The 17,670-nt window shown below is 42.6% G+C and overlaps 1 protein-coding gene across 7 annotated transcripts in view; it reads left to right on the forward strand.

Annotated features, from left to right (window-relative positions):
- The window catches only part of ZNF516 (zinc finger protein 516), a 104,732-nt gene that overhangs the window by 75,116 nt on the left and 11,946 nt on the right, over nucleotides 1–17,670 (forward strand). For all 7 annotated transcript variants that reach the window (XM_071737020.1, XM_071737025.1, XM_071737024.1 and 4 more), the window contains one exon: nucleotides 12,866–14,338. In XM_071737020.1, the coding sequence (XP_071593121.1) occupies nucleotides 12,866–14,338 (1,473 nt within the window). The remainder of the gene's footprint in view (nucleotides 1–12,865; nucleotides 14,339–17,670) is intronic.

Genomic DNA, 17,670 nt, shown 5'->3' on the forward strand with positions numbered 1-17,670 from the left:
ATGCATAGAAAACATAAAACATATAAGAAACAAAACAGAGCCTGCAACTGATAAATGGCTTGGGTGGTAGAGTGGGGGAGGTAGTTTGGTTACCCCCATTCCCCTTACCCTTGCTCAGAACACTGTTTAACCCTGCCACAGTTGCTCTGACCAGACCCATCATGTGCTGCTGTGAAAGCAGATGGCCTTCCTAAATTTACAAAACAGCAGGTCCCTGTAAGACCTGGATGCTGGGGAATAATTAACACTTAAGTTCCTCAAGAGAAGTGTCAGTACTGTTTCTTGCAAAAATATACCAGACCTCAGCCCTTGCCCAAGAGCTGATGTATTTTGTTCCTTGTTGGCACAAGAGTGCTCCTCCATCCCACCAGGTCTGCACATCTGATAAGAACTGTACACTGAAGTGGCAAGCATCTTTCTGTCTGAGGACACACCATATAGATAACCCATTATCATAATTTAAAAATCTTCCTTTGTTGATTCTTGTGGCAAGTGCAGGGATTTTTCATGCTGCTTTCTATGGGCTTGCTCTCAATATGTCAAAAGATGGCAATGAGGTAAACTGAGCCTCTTGCCCAAAATGGTGTTCAGAAGCTACTGCAGGTGCATGTGCAGAAGCTCTATTCTGTCAAACCAAGTTTATAAGTGGCCCTTAAACATATTTACCTGCTTTCTTGTAAGATATGTAGCAGAACAAACTCTGGGGAAAACAATCTTTCCAGCCTTTCTGCATGTGTGTGTTGGTTTTTCTTAATCCATTTGAAAAGGAGAAATTCCAATTCAAGCCAGCCTGTGGCAGTGTTTTTCAGCATTTCTTTTGCTTCTCCTGAGTTTACAGCTTTTAAGCCTTGGTGCTAATTGGAAAAGTTGGGAAGCTTCCTATGCTTTATATGCAATAATTACTTTCAGTATTTAATAATAGTTTAGCATTTTAAAACAGCTCTTATTAAAATGAATGTGTGATATAAATAATCATGACTCACAGGTGCAGAATGATTGTTTTGTTGTGTATGAAGCTTATTTTCAAAGTGATGTGTTGCTGTTGCTGTTTTTCAAATGGATTTGATATCTTCCCCCATTCTCCTTTACCATAAAAAGGTTTGTTATTTGAAAGATTCAATAAAGCACATTTACAGCTGATTCTTCTTTTTTTTTTTAATGCATCTTTGAGACATCCTCTTGTCTCCTGACCTTTCTGAACTACATCATGCACTGTGGGATGATTCTCATCTGACTTCCCTCTCAAACAGAAGGCTTCCTCTTTTTTGAAATGGAAAGCCTACACACCAGAGATTAATAGATGGTGAGATTTTTTTTTTTGTCTTTTAAATTACATCTTTAATTTTTTTTCCCTTTCGTATTTTCCAAGTTATTAAGATGCTAAAAAGTAAGAATTTAAGTGAGCCCAAAACTTCGGTGCTCTTTTGAGCTTTCAAATTTACTTCTTGGTACAAAAGGAAGAGTTTCAGGAAAAACGCTAAAAATTCCAAATCCTTTTTAGAAGCCACTGTGCAGCTGCCCTTTCTGCTGCCATGCTGGTGGTGGTGGTAGGTTCCAGCCTGCTTTGTTTATTAGCTCTTAAAGGGGATTATGGAAGTTGCCAGTAAGTGGCTGATGTTTTTAGTCATCTTCTTAAGTCTGTCACAGAGCTGTTTCAAGCCAGGCCTGAATGGCCATTTACTTAGCTGGAAGTGCCTCCTGTAGTTATTGTTACAGTTTCCTCTGTTCCTACACAAAGGAGCAAGGGAGGACACTGGTAAGAAAGGGAAGTGGAAAGGAAAAGCTATTTAGCTAGCACTTAGCCAGCCTGCCAGTGCCACCGCCCTGTGAGGTTAATAAGAGCAAATTCTGTGGATGGTGAGCTGGAGGCTGGGTGGAGGGGAGCTGGGTCTGGCAGGCAGGACCTCCAGGACCTCGAGCCTCCTGTCTTGAGGCCCTTGGCTCAGGGCTGTGGGTTGGGTGACACGTGCTCAGTGCATTTGGTGCAGTTCACTTGCAGTGGGTACTGAGTCAGTGGCCTTGGCCAAGTGGCCAGGGGCTGCCCTTGTGGCTGTGGCCACATCTTTCCTGGTAGCTCTGGTTCCCTTTGGTCCATCTGGAGCAAATCTCTTCAAATCATTTTTTGATCTGTCAGTAACATAGAGCTTTCCTGTATCCTGAGGGAACTCTACAAGTCTCACACCTTGCTGGGGTCAGTCCCTCATCTGTCCTGCTGAATTGCTGGGGTGGTGGTGGTGGTAATAATTGTTATCTAGCAATCTTACTCCTTACCCAGGGCATCCAGTTTCCAGCAATGATAGTTTAGTCTGTCTTGGATTTGATCTGACTTGCTGCTTTTCGTATTCCAGCCCTATTTTCTTTGACTCTCTTTCCAAAGTCCTCTTTCCTTGGAAAGCCTGAGAAAAATTACTAACACAAGAGAGCAGATTTTCTGCCCAGGTACTGTATAACCAGTGAATATTTAAATGCTTATTAATACTTATTAACTAAGTTCACCTTTCCCTGATGTGTCACTGCATATCCTACGAGGTGAGGCTGAGGGAGCTGGGGGTGTTCAGCCTGGAGAAGAGGAGGCTCAGGGGAGACCTCATCACTCTCTACAACTCCCTGAAAGGAGGGTGTAGCCAGGGGGGGTTGGTCTCTTTTCCCAGGCAACTCTCAGCAAGACAAGAGGACACGGTCTCAAGTTGTGCCGGGGGAGGTTTAGGTTGGACATTAGAAAGAATTTCTTTACCGAGAGGGTGATCAAGCATTGGAATGGGCTGCCCAGGGAAGTGGTGGATTCTCCGTCCCTGGAGATATTTAAAAAGAGGCTGGATGTGGCACTCAGTGCCATGGTCTGGTAACTGCAGGGGTAGTGGATCAAGGGTTGGACTTGATGATCTCTGAGGTCCCTTCCAACCCAGCCAATTCTATGATTCTATGATTCTATGGTGTGACTGACATACACAGTAGAGATCCTTGACTGCCTTAAGTCTGTGAACAGAGCCACCAGCCATGGTAGTGTGGCCTTCAGCAGGAGAAACAACGTAAATTAGGTCATGCAGAGCGCCTTATTTCCGTAGCTGTGCTACCTCTGGTACCTCATTGGGCTGTAGCCTAGGTATTTCAGTGGAGTGCTATATTACAGCACAGTAGTAGGCTTTATGGTATATAGCAGTACACTACCCATGCTTAACAAATGGTAGAAGTGAAATACTGGATAAGGAATGTTAAGCTGTATGGGGTGGCTGCCAGTCCTCAGTCTTGGCCTAGAAAGCCTTTCTCCTTAATGCACTTAAAGGAAGAAGAACAGGAGGTGGTCAAGAAGATGCTCTGGAGCAGACATTGTGGCAAGTCTGACTATGGGAAAGAAAGGGAAGATCTCCAGGAAGATTTACTTACTCCTTGGGTCTGGATTTGGAGTGGCTGTACAGGCAGGCTTCCACTTGCTTAAAAAAACTAAAAAACAAAAACCCCAAAAAATCTTATTCATAATTTTCTATCTTCTCTGCAAATAGTTTTGATGCATCAAAACTAATTGCGCTTCTCTTTCTGAGCTTTAAACTGAAAAAAAAATGAAAAGAAAAAACCCCACCTCTAAACCTAAGAGTTACAACACCCCCTCTACTCAATTCCAACGCTCTTCAGTTTAATTATATGCCCTGCTGTTTTAATAGTCATATGCACTTTCTTCCTTCTACCTGCAACAAACTTTAAAGGCAAGACCACACATGCAGAAATGCCTAGCAGAGTGTACTAGAAGTACTCTTCTTAGGTTTTGGGCCAATTCATACAGTATTGCTATTAACTCTGGAATTATGACAAGACTGTGTTAGAGTCAAATTGGTATCATCTGGTCTAATCACTTCCTAATTTTGCAGAGCATTCTAGGGGGCTTATACCCCATAATTTTATTTAAGTGTATTATAAGCAGCAACATTTAAGGCAATGCCAAATTGTGCAGCTTTCATTTTGGCAAGGAGTCCCTGCAAATGTTTCTGTATAGGTGCAGCGTACATATTAATCTCTCCCTCTATTTGTTCTGTAATTCATAGGTAGGTACCTGCCATTCTTTCCCCTTCTTCCAGGATCCAGATAGTGAAGTGGGGTTGTGAAGGAGCCTTTATATTAGTGCCTTTACTCCAATTTCATCCATGAGTGGGAGTGACAGACCTTTTCTTTGGCATCTGCTAGTGCACTTTGGTTTGAAGTTTTGCGAGGTGGGTGCAAAAGCTGTGTGTTATGTGGACAATTCACTTTGGTTTCTTGGCACTCCTGGCCCAGCTGTATCTGGAGCAGCCCTGCGTGAGGTGGGAAGACATCAGATGGTCTTGAAGCTTCCAGGGCAGAAAGGGACCATGGACATTACCAGGAAGCCCAGTCCCCAATCTTGGAAGGGACAGTGCTGGGGATGTGGGAGGATGCAGCAATTGCATGGGCAATGGGTGTGTTATTTGCAGTCCTGCTGTGTGATTCTGGATGTTCCAGTGTCCCCTCCCTGAAGCTCTTTACTTCAAGGATAAGCTTTCTTCTCAACTGACAAAAGCCCTGCTGAAGTCTTACCTGTCCTTGGGTCAAGCTAGTGTGGATGATGGGTGAAAAAGGCACTGGGAAATACTCTGATAACAGGAACTGCAGAAAAGTACGTGTTATTTTGTGGGGCTTTCTCCCTGCTGCTGGGCAGAGCTTAAGCTCATGTACCTTTGTGAGAAATACAGAGGTGAAAGGATTGGTAAGTCATTACTAGCTGTGCAGCTGCCCAAAATTCCTATGTACCAGGTATATAATGACTTTAAAAAATCCGACTGAGGAGGTATGGAGTGACGTAATGAAGACTGAAAATGTTATGTCTGTAGCATGCTGCCAGCATCTTCCATTTCTCCCACATGTGCATTTTCATTTCATTACATGGTCTGCTGTGGATTCTTCTATCACCGTCAAATAAAGTCTGTGTTAGTTCTGGAAGGGCTCATACCTGGGAGAGAGATCCCAGAGCACCTTGTGCTCAAAGAGCATTTGTGGTTGGGCTTCAGTTCAGCTTGTCACACTTGATCTGCATCCTTTGCAAAGTGGAGGGTGATGGAAAAATACTATGTGAGGGATGAGTGGAGTAATTTGCACATGGAGCTGCTCTTGAACCACTTGGCCTTTCAAAGCCTTCTAGCATCAGTGCCTTAGATAACAACAAAGCCAAATACTTTTAAAAGGAAAAGTTACATACAGATAGCTGGATGAAAAAGTTCACTGTGAACTCTCAGGTTTGTTTTTTATCATGCCTCTGGTACTTCACAACACGCAGTTCAGTCTGATAGATTTTGGATGTGAGACCCTTTCCCGCCTAGTGCTCTGTGCTTGAAATTCCAATAGTCTTGCTGGCTTTTGCATCTGTGGCTGTGTAGATGGCAAATGGTTTCAGTCTTCCACCTTCCTTTAAAAAAAAAAAAAAGGTAGTCCTTGAAATGTGACATAACTCTAAAGCATTTCTGCTGTGCAAAGGAATTTGTAATTTTACTGAGCTAGGGAATATCTTGTAGAAAGGGGTCTTTTGTGTGCTGTACCATAACTGTTCTCAGGTTCAGGTTTCACTTATTTTAGAAGGTTAAGTTTAAAATTTAATCATCTAACATTTTTGTGGGTTTTTTCCTGATCATTTTGGTGACCTTTCAGATTTTTTCCAAAAGGCAAAACTAGTGCAGGCAGTGTCTCTGATAACAGTGACAATAGTAATAATTATCATCATCTAAAATAATTAAAAGAACCTGAACATGTGGAGTCCACAACTGAACAAACTTTGTTGAATTAGTTTAATAGTTGTCTGTTCATGCTTTTTGCTGCCTGGATTGTAAGAGCTCAGTGGGTTTTGTTTTCATAAGCAGCAGGTTTCCCTCTGGATAATGCCAAGGAGATTAGTCAAATGGAGACTGTGGAGCATTAGGAGCAGTGGGCTTGGCTGTCCTGTCCTGCTTTCACCCCCTTTGGTGTCCCCCAGTTCTGTAGAGGGAAGGAGGCAAACTACCTGACAGTGTCCTTAAGCTATTTGCACCCAACGTTGGGGCATGGTGGTACTGTGTTTTAAGTGTTTGACTACAAGGGTAAAAAATAACTTGCAGGTAAAGGTAGAAATTTCAGAGGATAAACTTAGTGAAATGAAGCAAATGAGACGTTGGAATAAATCCATATGTAGTTCTTCCAGGAATAAAGAGAAGCCTGAAAACAAATGTGCTAGAAAAACAGCTCAAAAAAAGCATGGTCATAAAAAAAGTTTAATCTTGGGCTCCAGGCATTAGTGATTTAATCATCATGGCAACAGCAGTAGTACCATTTACAAAGAGTGGAAGGAAGAATGGTAAATTTCATTAAGGTCTCTAAAAGCCTTAAAATTGCTTTGGTCAGGTAATAATTTCTCCTCTGTGGGCCTGCTTCCAAAAAACAGGGATACAAAGCTGCAGGTCTTCTCGCTGTGCTTGTGAAGTGATACTTTTCTACAGTCTGCATCCTTTTCCTTAAGACCAAATAATAACTGAATAATGACTGAATAATAACTGAATAAGCTGAAAGCTGACAATTGCCATTGTGCATCCTTGTCCTGAAATTCGGGACCACGAGGTTAAAAAGTCAACGAAAAGTCATTTTAGGAACTGTAATACTTAGATGTAAAAAAGGAGAATGGAGAGTGAATGGAGCTTATGCCAAAGGGCTAGTAATTGTGATAGGTAAACCCATGATCTGGGTTTATTTGCTGGGTGTAAATACAGTGTTGTTAGAAAAGCACAGCTGAGGGCTAGAAGTGAAAAGGTAACTCCATGACATCTAGCCACAAGAAAAATGGGGAATATTCTATAAAAGGAAAAGCAGTATGTTATAAACCAGAAACACCCAACTCATGCCCAGATGAAGGCAGGACTTCTTGGAGCACCTGGGACTTGTTCTCTGTGCCTTCCTGGGCTGCAGTGCAGGATGGTGTTGCCCCCTGGCATAGCTGAAGTGGAGCCTGTGCCGGGCGGGATGAGCTGACTGACTGGCTGACTGACTGTGGGTTTCTGGCCTGTTAAAAACCTCAAACCTCAGCTAAAACCACTCACTGGCCGTTCTAAAATTGGTCTGAGAGGAAGCAGAGCTAGAAGTTGATCATCTGCTTTCTACCCTTCAGTGTCACCCTTTCACCTGCTGCCCTGCGGTACCAAGTGCTCCAGTCTGATCCCCCATCATTTCTTTTTCTGAATTATTGAGGAGCTGGTGTAGCTGCTTCTGAGAACTTCTAGTGTGTAAAGCAAGATGAGCTTTGCAGATGAGAAGCTGGATCTTGTATCAAAACAGCTTAACTTTTTCTTCACAGCATTTCAGTGCAGCATGTGGACTTGTGTTGTAAGAAAACCTGAGGGTTTACAGGGGCTGTTTTTCACCTTGTGCTCACTTTGTTACCATGCTGGGGACCTGCCAAGTGGCACAACCAGAGCAGACAGCAGGGAAGGTGGTGGGTAGCATGTGGAGGTTGAGAAGTAGTCATGCAGGCAGCTGAACAGCCAGAACGTGGCTGGTGTTAGACTGATCATCCTCTGCAAAACAGTTACCCAGTCTCTTTGAACAGCCTGACCTGAGCTCAGATGATAAACCTGCTGCTAAGAAGGGTGATGTTGAATGCTCCAGGAGTCCTTTCCTTAGGTAACCAAATGCAAAATAATGTGTGAAAGGAAGGCTGCATGAAAGTGTAGTGTGTGGATATTAGCTTACAAGGGGCTTTGGTTTACTGTGCTGGTAAAGGAAAGGTGTGAGTCATGCTTTCTGTCTCCCCATGAAAAGGATGGATTTTTATCATACATTGATAATCAATGTTTCATCTGTACTGGTTTTACAGTCCAAGTGGTGATCCACCTTTTCACCCTTGACACCCTTGATCCACCCTTGACATTTATTCTGCAAGATTCAAATACACATAATTAGTTTTTTCCCCCCTGTTTATCCTGAGTTTGTGCACCTGTATCTGTTGTGATAAACTCCACTGCTCAGGATGGCCGAATTCTCTCTTTTGGAGCTTGGCCCTCCTGGAGGGGCTGCAGGCATTGGCTTGTCACTGTCCCATCTCCCCTCAACCACATGAGGGATGTTTAACCCCTTATCTTTATTTTCTGGTCAGTTACTTTTCTGTTGCAGTTCTCTGAACTCCTTTTGACTTGTCCATATTTGCAGATCATCCCAAATATTCTTAGGGCAGTGAGTATTTTTATTGGTCCTTCCTTTCACAGGAAAAAAGGTCTCAGTTTTCTGCTACCAACCTCCATTTTTTACTTTTTTCCCCCTGCCATGTCCCATAGTATTGTGCTTACTATGGGCTTTTACATAGTGCCCATTAATATGGTATATGTATTTTGGTTTTATACATATATGTATATATTTTTTGTATTATATGTAAAATAATGCAACCAGCATGGCTGTCATGTACATCATATTCAGAGGGGTATTTTTATTTTTATAATGTATACTTTTATTTGTAAAATCTAAGCTGAAGGATCTCACCTAGTACACTCATATTTAACTTGCTGTCTATTGTAACATCTGCTATTTTCAACATTGCTGCTTCCCAAATTTCGCCTTCCCACTGCATGGATTTTTTTCAGATTGTTTCCCTTTACTTGTCTTAGTCTGTATTATTGGGGGTTTTGTTGGTTTCTTTTGTTGTTTTTTCACTTTTTTTTTTTTTTTTTTTTTTTGGTTTTGTTTCCAGAATGAGTCTCATTTGATTATTTTCAGACTGCTTTGTTATTTTGAAGCTCCTCCAAATGTGGTATTTCCTGGAGATTTAAGTTAGCATGCTGTCTAGAGTCTCTTCTGGATCGTTAAAGAAAATACCAAGTGAAATAGGAACTAATACAGGTCTTTGCAATATCACACCTTCTTCTAATGTTATACGTTTCTTTTATCATGATTTATTTGCAGCCAGTTTTCAAATTGAGCCACAGCATTCATCTCAAAGTGCAAATTGCTATCAAATGTTTACTAAAAATCAAACACATCACATCTGCTCCTTTCCTCGTGCTGTAATGCTAGCCAGAAAAGGGGCCAATTTCTAGCCAGTTCTCTTCTGAATAGAAATCACAGTTTCATTGTCCTCAGGCTTGTAGCCTGGTTTACTTTATAGGAAGCCTCATGAATTAAAACATCTGTGCAGCCTGTTCTGAAATTCAGTTTTGTGGAGAAACAGAGCTGGGGAGGAAACAAGTGGAGCTTATGTGTGTGAGGTGGAGAAGGAGAGGAAAGGGATACGTGTGTGAAGGGAGAAGGGCAGTCACTTTTATCTGCCTGTGTAAGGTATGTAACTAATGGGTGGCATTTAAATGTATTTCTGAAGAACTGGTTGAATCCCTGACCTCTCCTCTCTTTCTAAACCATGGTGCAACCATCATTGGATGTTCTGTGCTGTCCTGTTTTGTTCTCTTGTGGTCTGTGATGCCATTGACACTTGAAGCTGTGGCCAATCTGAAGACAGTGCAAGGCATCAGCAGCCACCTCCTCCCTGGGCACCTTGTGAAATTCATCCACTTCAGCTCTTGGCTGGGTATCCATGGCTCAGAAGAGCTGTTAACACTTTAGGGATATGTTACTTTCTCACTCTTAAGTGTGATAGGTGAATGGCTGGTTTGGTTAAGAAGCAAAGAAATTGAGTCAAACATAAGGACATAACAGGGATTGTAGGATAAAGAGTGAAACCATTCTTTGCCAAGAACTTTTTCAATGGGGAATATGAGTTATAGCTTCTGGAGATCATGCAAAAGGTGTCCCATTTGTGGCTTTTTTCTTTGATTTGGCCATAATAAAATCCTGAAAGTTTCTGGTGACAGTAATGCCTGCACTGCTCTGGTTAGGGCAATATTTTATACCAGTGATTTAAAAGGATTGTTAGCACCCCTTTTCAGCTGGGGCAAGAGGCTGGGAGCAGGCAGAAATAAATTTAATATACTCTTCTGAAAAGATTGCCTATATTATTGTGTTTCATACCATCTCCTCTTCCTCTTGCCTGCATCCCCTCTTAACTCCCTGTGTTTTGCTATCTGACCCCCCCCCCCTCATGCTATCTCCCCACTCATGATGGGGAGGATGACATGTGGCAGCTTCGCAGCCTGGGTGTTGGTATCTGGAGGTTCCTGGTGGAGAGAAGGATGGTGCTAGGGAAGAGTTCAAGCTGTGCTTTGTGCTGGTGAAGAAGTATGAGTTGGCCTACAGGTGAAAAGCATGTCTGTCCAAATCTTGGGGAAGGAGGATAGGGGTTTTCTTTTGTTTTGTTTTCACTAGAAGTGCAGCTCAAACAATTAACACAAATACTGCTGGTGAGGCTCCTGATATAAGCCTATAGAATTATTTCTAGAATGTTTCAGTATTGTTCATGTGAGACATCAGAGGAACTGAATCTAGCAAGATGCTCTGAAGAAATGTTAGAAGCTATGGTTTGTAATAACCCTACAAATTTTCATATATTGTACTGACAGTGTATACCTTCTGCACTGTTGCAGCTGCAGGTCTAGATGCGCCTCAGAAATGCCTTCATTATTTTCCTACTCTGTGTTACATTTTCCCCCTGGAAAATCCCTTTTTCTTTGGCTGCACTAAAGCAGTAAGACTAGAAGTACTGTAGCAACCTTGAGGTTTGCAGTCCTGGGCTCTATATTCATGCTTATTGGGACACATGGGAATGTGGTATGTCTCTGCTTCCTCCTCCCCTTCCCAAGTACAGACCTAAACTGAACATTTCAGAACCAAAGACCAAGTCCAGACCTAAGCTGTGCCACCTCACAGTCTGGTTGCCCTTGTCCTCTTTGCTGAAACAGTGTGTTACATAGATTTTTACAAAGTCAGAAAACATCAAGGAGTGTTTGAGGTACACAGAGCCACCTGGGACTCACAGGTGTCTACCTGATGCACACCTTCATCATTGCTGTGCAGGTGGAGCAAGCAGAGGCTGCAGCCCCCAGGTCCTGCTGGCCCTGAGAGTGGGTCTGGCAGTGGTCCCCCAACTTCACTGTGCTGCTTTATCTGCTTCGTGTAGCCAGTGGGTCAATTCAGACTCTGCTGGGTATTGCTATGACTGGGTGACTTGGTTTTGCTTTGCTTTATTATTTACTATGGTGATCAAAGGAGCCACTCCATAGGATTGTAAAGAGAAGTCTTGAAATCTTATTTAAGCACAAATATTTGGGACTTTGACAGATGTGCTTTGAAAATAACACAGATGTGCAGTGTCAGATTTCACTGCTGCATGCAGTGTCTTTTGTTTCAAACTGTAAATTAGGCTAGAGGTGCTAGGCATGTGCTTTCTCAAAGCCTTGCCCTCTGCAACACAGGAAAAACAAGTTTCTGGTTTTTGGGTGTTTTTTTTTCTTCCTTAGTATACCTTGCTTAGAGTGATTGAAAGGAAAATTATCTTAGCAGACTGAACACTCATCCCTGCAAGGCTGCACATCCATGGAGTTTTTTTTAACCTGATTACCTGGAATAAACAAAAGCCTAAGAATTTTTTGCTTGAATTGAAGGTGAGCATCAGTGGACTTTGTTGGCACTGTAGCTCCAGCTGGACACACTTCTTGCATTGCATAGTGCAGAATAATGCCCGTGGCGTTGTGCTGCACTAAGAAAAACAGTGCTTGGTTTTCTGAAGCAGGGGCTTTTATGTGTTGATGCAAGAGGATATGCAGCTCTGGAGCAGTTCACTCTTTTCCCATTCTCACCCCTCCTACAGATGTGGTGATCACTGTGGACTACTGACATTTTAGCTGGAGCATGGTCTCCTTGCACTTGCCTGGCAGTGGCTCATTAACTGCGTGTTAATTGAAACTGAAAGTTTGTCAGATGATTCAATTCAGTCACATGTTAAATGGATTCAGTGCAGTAAGCTTTACTGCTGTGATGAAAATCTCTGTGGAATTGATTTGTGAACTGATTTGGAGGGATTTAACGGCTTCATCAGCAGCTCCAAGAGATCAGCATCAGGAGAGTGGGCAGAGGTAGCTGTGCTCCCAGCAAAACAAATCCTATTCTTGTCTTTCCCCTTAAATGGCTTTAATTACTGCCCAGTATGTTCCCTTTCCAGGACATGTGTTAGGTAGATAAATTTATTCTGGAGAGCTGAGAGGTGAAGAAGAAAATGGGAAGAATTGAAAGTCTGGTTTGAATTTTCTAATCTAAATGGCTGAGAATGTTGAATTCCTTATCTCTCAGTGGTCTGAGCAGTCATAAAATTTTCCTAAAGTTTGAGTCAAGTAAAAAGTAAAAGTATGTTAAAAAATCTCACATATCTGCCTTAAACTAATGGATGGAAAATTTCCATCCTCCATAGCTCATCTTTTGTACTTGGCTACTGCAAAAGTTCCTCTTAAGTGAGCAATTTATTTCGTATGCTTTACCTGCTTATTGCTTAGTTTCTGTCTGGAGCCAATTTTTATTGCTGAGTTATAAACCCTTTGAAAATAGGGGCTTGTAATGGAAGCGCTGACAGACCTTTAACTAGGTCAGTCTTATCTGGCTCCATTATCTTTGCTTTTGTAAAGCATTAAATGGTTGCATATTTGTTTATTTTTCTCACAGTCCCAGAATTTTAACATGGCTATATTATTGAATTGTTCTTTCTTCAAAATGTCATAAACGTGCAGCATTAGAGAGTTTGCCTGGACTTCACAGTCATCTTTAAAAGTAAATTGAACTGTTGTGTCTAATATCAAGATTTTCTTGCTTATACAGTACATTTAGTCTGTAGCATGTCAGTACAATACTAATACCACTTTTTGCTTTTTCTCCTGCTAATCTTGAATCTTGCTCTGTATTTTGGGCTTCTTTCTGCATCAAATGTTGATAATGGGTTGTGGTTTGTTTTTTTTTTTTTGTTTGTCCCATTCAGATGAAAAGCCATACCACTGCAACTTTTCTGAAGAGGAAACCCCAGTGGTAACATCTCAGTTGGATGAGCACCCAAAGCTGGGAAACCGCAATTCCAGAGGCAACGAGGCCAGGGATTCTAAACCAGAGATTCCTGCCCTGGTGTCAGCACTGGACAGTGTCATCAAGGAGCCCTTTTTGAAATACCAAGACTTAAAAGGTTCTGCAGACATAAAGATGCCAGCATTTCACCACAGCCAAGGGCTTCCTTGCTCCAGTCGCATTGCTAGCTTTGCTATGGCCCCAGGCCAGACATCTTCAAACTTGGTAATGGACTTGAAAACATCACTTGAAATGCAGGCTTGTCACGCTAGAGAAAATTTGCTAGACTTAAACAGGGAGCATCCTCTAATAGAAAAAGGTGCTGAAATTCAAGAGGCAGCTCCACTTGATTTGAGTGAAAAATCAACAAGGGATAATTCATGCAATAAAAATCTGAATACATCCTTGCAGGCTGCTTTAATTGTCTACCCATGTCCTTTCTGCAGTCACAAGACCTACTACCCTGAAGTCCTGTGGATGCACAAAAGAATTTTGCACAAAATCAGCTGTAACTCCATGGTTCCCCCTTGGGTTCAACAGAATGGATTCAAGAGTATTAAGAACAACTTGGTCTTTCTGGCAAGGAGTGGGCGTACCGGCCCCCCTCCTGTTCTTGGTGGCAAGGAATGCCAGCCTTTGCCTGTTGCCAGATTTACTCGCACTCAAGTGCCAAGTGCATTGCCAGGGTCCAAAAGCAGTTCTCTTTCTGTCGGGATTTCTGCAAAGTCCGGGAGCACGCACCAGTCGAAGGACGGTCACGCCTTCAGCCACTGTGGCCCACGCTTATCCGGTCTGGATGGGTACAGGCAACCCAAGTTAAACCATTCCCAGGAGCAATACAGCATAGCAGCACAACAAAAAAGTAAATACGAAGCAAATCCCAAACCTATGCAAACAGGAGCCTATAGCAGAAGTGTAACGCCTACCCAGACGGTCATATCCAGGCCTAGCACACAGCCCGCCCACAGCAAGCAAGTGGAAAAGTACATGGTTCCCCAGGGAAGTACGAGTTTTGCCTCTCCAGGTAAGCACTGTGCATCTGACACCATGAAGGCCAAATTCAGCCCGCTGCCACAGTATCACCCTCTGTGTAAGAGCGAGCAGTACACTAAATATGAAGATCCATCAGTGCCTCCGAGGGAATCTCATGTGAAGGCAGGGAGTGAGATGAGGACATTGGCAAACTGCACAGCACGAGCAAGTCCACTGCTGCAGCCCCAGCCCAGCACCGCAGGAGTTTCCCCAGCTTTACACTCCAGCAAACAGGATCTGGGATCGGATGGGCATGAGAAACATTTGGACGTTTTAAATATCTTTAAAACATACATTCCAAAGGACCTTGCTTCATTGTACCAAACCTGCGGTGCCAACAGCCCTGTCCTGGATCACGCAGGTAAGATTTTCACCAGCCCTTCCGTAGCTAAGGATACTGCTTGCTTGCTCCTGCTTCATTCAGAGCCTCAACATGCTGTTTAAGTTTCTTCCTTCTCTCCCTTTAATGGCTGGGATTACAAGTTCAATGTTTTTGTCTTTTCTGTATAGGCATGGATAGGTTTTTTTTACTCATCTCCAACAATTCAGCATCCCACCCCGTGCACTGTGTGACATTTCCATCGCAGGTTAAATGTATCTGATTCCACCTGGAGTATCACTCTTCTTTTGTCCCCTCGCTTCCAGCAGGCTAGAGTTACACAGATGTGCTGTCACATGAAGATCTCACTGATATGCTGGTGCTGCCACACATCATCATCTTTTTGCTTCAGGCAAAATAAACATCCTCTGGGGCTTATCTGTGATGTTATTTTGGAGGTTTTGTTCAATTTCATCTGCAAGCAAGTCTTCCAACAACAGAGAGAGATTATCACTTGACAGTGTCCTTTGTCTTTCTTGACAAAAGTCTTAAGATCTTTCTTGTCCATATCAAAGACTGCTATCGTGTTTTTCAAATGATTCTTTTGATCTGTTTCTGTGTTTATAATTAATAAGAGATAGGGCCGAATAAGTGCCTGCTAATACACATAAGTAAGAAAGGCAGTTGTGCAAATCACGAGCTTAAAAGTTCAGAGACTTAGAAAGTATCAGAGCTCTCCTGTCTGTTGCCACTTAAATGCCATGTAAAAAGAAGGAAAAAAAGAAACAATAAAACCCAAACAGAAATATTTGCATTTGAAACCATACTCTTCTCTGATGAAGTGCCAGAATTAGTTTGTCTCAGTGGAAACTAAAAATCACACTGATACATTACTCTCAAGATGGGTGGGTGGGTGTGTAAGATTGGAGAATGGGAGCTGTAGCCTCAGCTGTCACCATTCATAAATGCTTCTTCTCTTCGTAGAAGTTGTGCAAGAACTGAACTGTGCATGGAGAGAGCACGCATTCCAGACCAGTGTTCTAGTGTCCTCACCAGAGATAATGCTCTCTGTTTTGTCAAAGCATTTGTGAAATGGAGTTTGTGACCCCATTCTGCAAGTAGGACCAAACCCAGGACATTTAGAAGCTGGTAGTCTGGGAACAGCAATGGGCTAAATGCCCAGAAGGTGTGTGCTGGCTGACTGCTCTGACAGCTGTGAGGCGAGGAAGGAGCCATAGTGTTGGTCAAGTCTTGGAGGAAGGCCTTTAGGAGAAGACAGAAAGCCTATCTGAAATAGTCCATAAAGTGTACCTTTCAGTCACTCCATTGTCAGTTTTGCTCAGTCATTTAAAGAGTAATGCTGTGCAGGAGCTGGCTGTTACTTATTACTATGGAGTAGATTGTTTCACAGGTGGTTAGAGGCTGCATGATGATTGCAACTAGCATGAGGCATCTGGGTTTTGTTAAGGAAGCAGAGGAGGACATGCTTGGTTTCTGAAACTGCAGGGTCAGCATTCCTGGTTTTGTCTGGTTGACTCTGCTTTTGCCATGTCAGTGCCCAGGAGTTGTTTCTCTAAAGTTTATACCTGCCTGCTTCCTGCTCTGAATACCAGCTAAGTGTTCCACCATGGACTTGGGGTACCTCCAAGTGTGTGCCCTTCTTGATCTTATGTGATACTACATTGGGTCATCCTGCTCTGAGAACCTTATTGATCCAGTGAGCTCCCAGCCTTGTTAAGAGGGTTGGAGAGAAACAGGAAAACCCAGGAACTAGGAGACAGCTTGGTGAGTGTAGGCACCAGAAGAATAATGAGGACCACTGGGGCAAAGTAGAGTAGGGACAGGGTTTCCAAGGAGGTCTTTAATTATCTGCTTTTTAAAGGAGGGATTTCATTGCCAAAGTGTTTTTGCTGGGCACTGATTTCCAGAGACACTTTTAACTGGAAGTTATTTAGTGCCCATCTCTGCTTTGAAATATCTTTCATTCCAAGTGTTTTATAGCTGTCAATTTTCAGAATTTGAAACCTCTTTTTTATGTAGCTTTTAATTTTATATACATGTTCCAGGCTGTCGGTGGTTCTCCAAACCAATTGGCATGATGGCTGTTTTTCACAGCACTAAAATAAAAAGCTGCTGCAGGTAAAAGGAAGGAGATCCTACCAATTGCAAATAGAGGAGGGTAAATGAACCTTGTCTGAAATAACACGCAGCCCTCTGCATCAGTATGCATCATACAATTTAGTCTTAGTATGGCAGTCATGGCATAAAGGACAACCAGAAATTCCACATAGCTACACTATTTGTCATGTATTTTTTTCCCAATTGAATGTTCCAAATAGACTTTACTTTGGTGTTTGGTTTACAGTCTCATCTTGGATCACACTAGAATATTTTAGTGCAGTATTCAACTTCCTTCAGAGTGGTTGGATTAATTTCTAGGATCCTTTTTTGTCCATTCGTGCTTATTCCAGTGTGTCCTTGGAAAAGAGTTTTCGGTACTTGTCGTGATACAGCTGCAAACTCAAAGCTTGCTGCGCTTCAGCTCGGTTTGTTTCACACTGCCCAATCTTCCTTCTAGAGGGAATCTTACTGTTATATTTAATAGTGGTTATTTATTTTATTCATGATATTTACATGAATTGCCATATTAGGAAAGTGTGGGTTATGGCAGCAGATGCACTCTTTCCGTGGGGCTCTTTTGAAACCAGCTTTGAGCATCAGTTTCACACGAGCTCCCATTCAGATAGTTATGTTCATTTACATTAATTTTCTAACACCTGTAGTCATCTACCCTCTTTTGTACACATAGGATAACCTGAGTAATGATTCAGGGGATGTTGCCTTGCAGCAATAATGCCCATTGCTCAAAGCTTTGAACTATCAAAAGCCTTATGGTGCTCTTAGGAAATGCAACAATGGCAAATATATCTGGAAGCAATAATTTTTTTTCCACCTGTTTTTTTTAAATAACTACCATAAAGTCAGTGCCAGGGAGAGGCTAGATGACAGTCCAAACCTGCTCATCTTTGGCATTTGTACAGGGTACATTGGCTTACAACAGCATCCTCAATCTTCCCTGATGTATGACTGAAGTGGGAGCACTGCTTCCATCCAGACTGTCTGACTGGGTGGGTAATGGCTGCTGAGACAAGCGTATTCACCTTCCCTGTACAGAGGCAGACTTGGAGTGTGGAGAGATTAAATGCCTTTCCAGAGGTGACAGAAAACCAGCTGAGGAAACCAGGTGTCCAAGGCTCCAAGAGAGCCACTGTGCTGGTAGCAGAGCCCAGCTCTACTTGTCCCAGCTCTTCCAGTGAGCAGCACAGTGGTCCAGCAGAAGCTGGAAAATCTGCTTTAATCTTGACTGCCTTGCA

The sequence above is a fragment of the Heliangelus exortis genome, chromosome 2 (genome assembly GCF_036169615.1).
Source record: "Heliangelus exortis chromosome 2, bHelExo1.hap1, whole genome shotgun sequence".
In the NCBI taxonomy this organism is placed as follows: Eukaryota; Metazoa; Chordata; class Aves; order Apodiformes; family Trochilidae; genus Heliangelus; species Heliangelus exortis.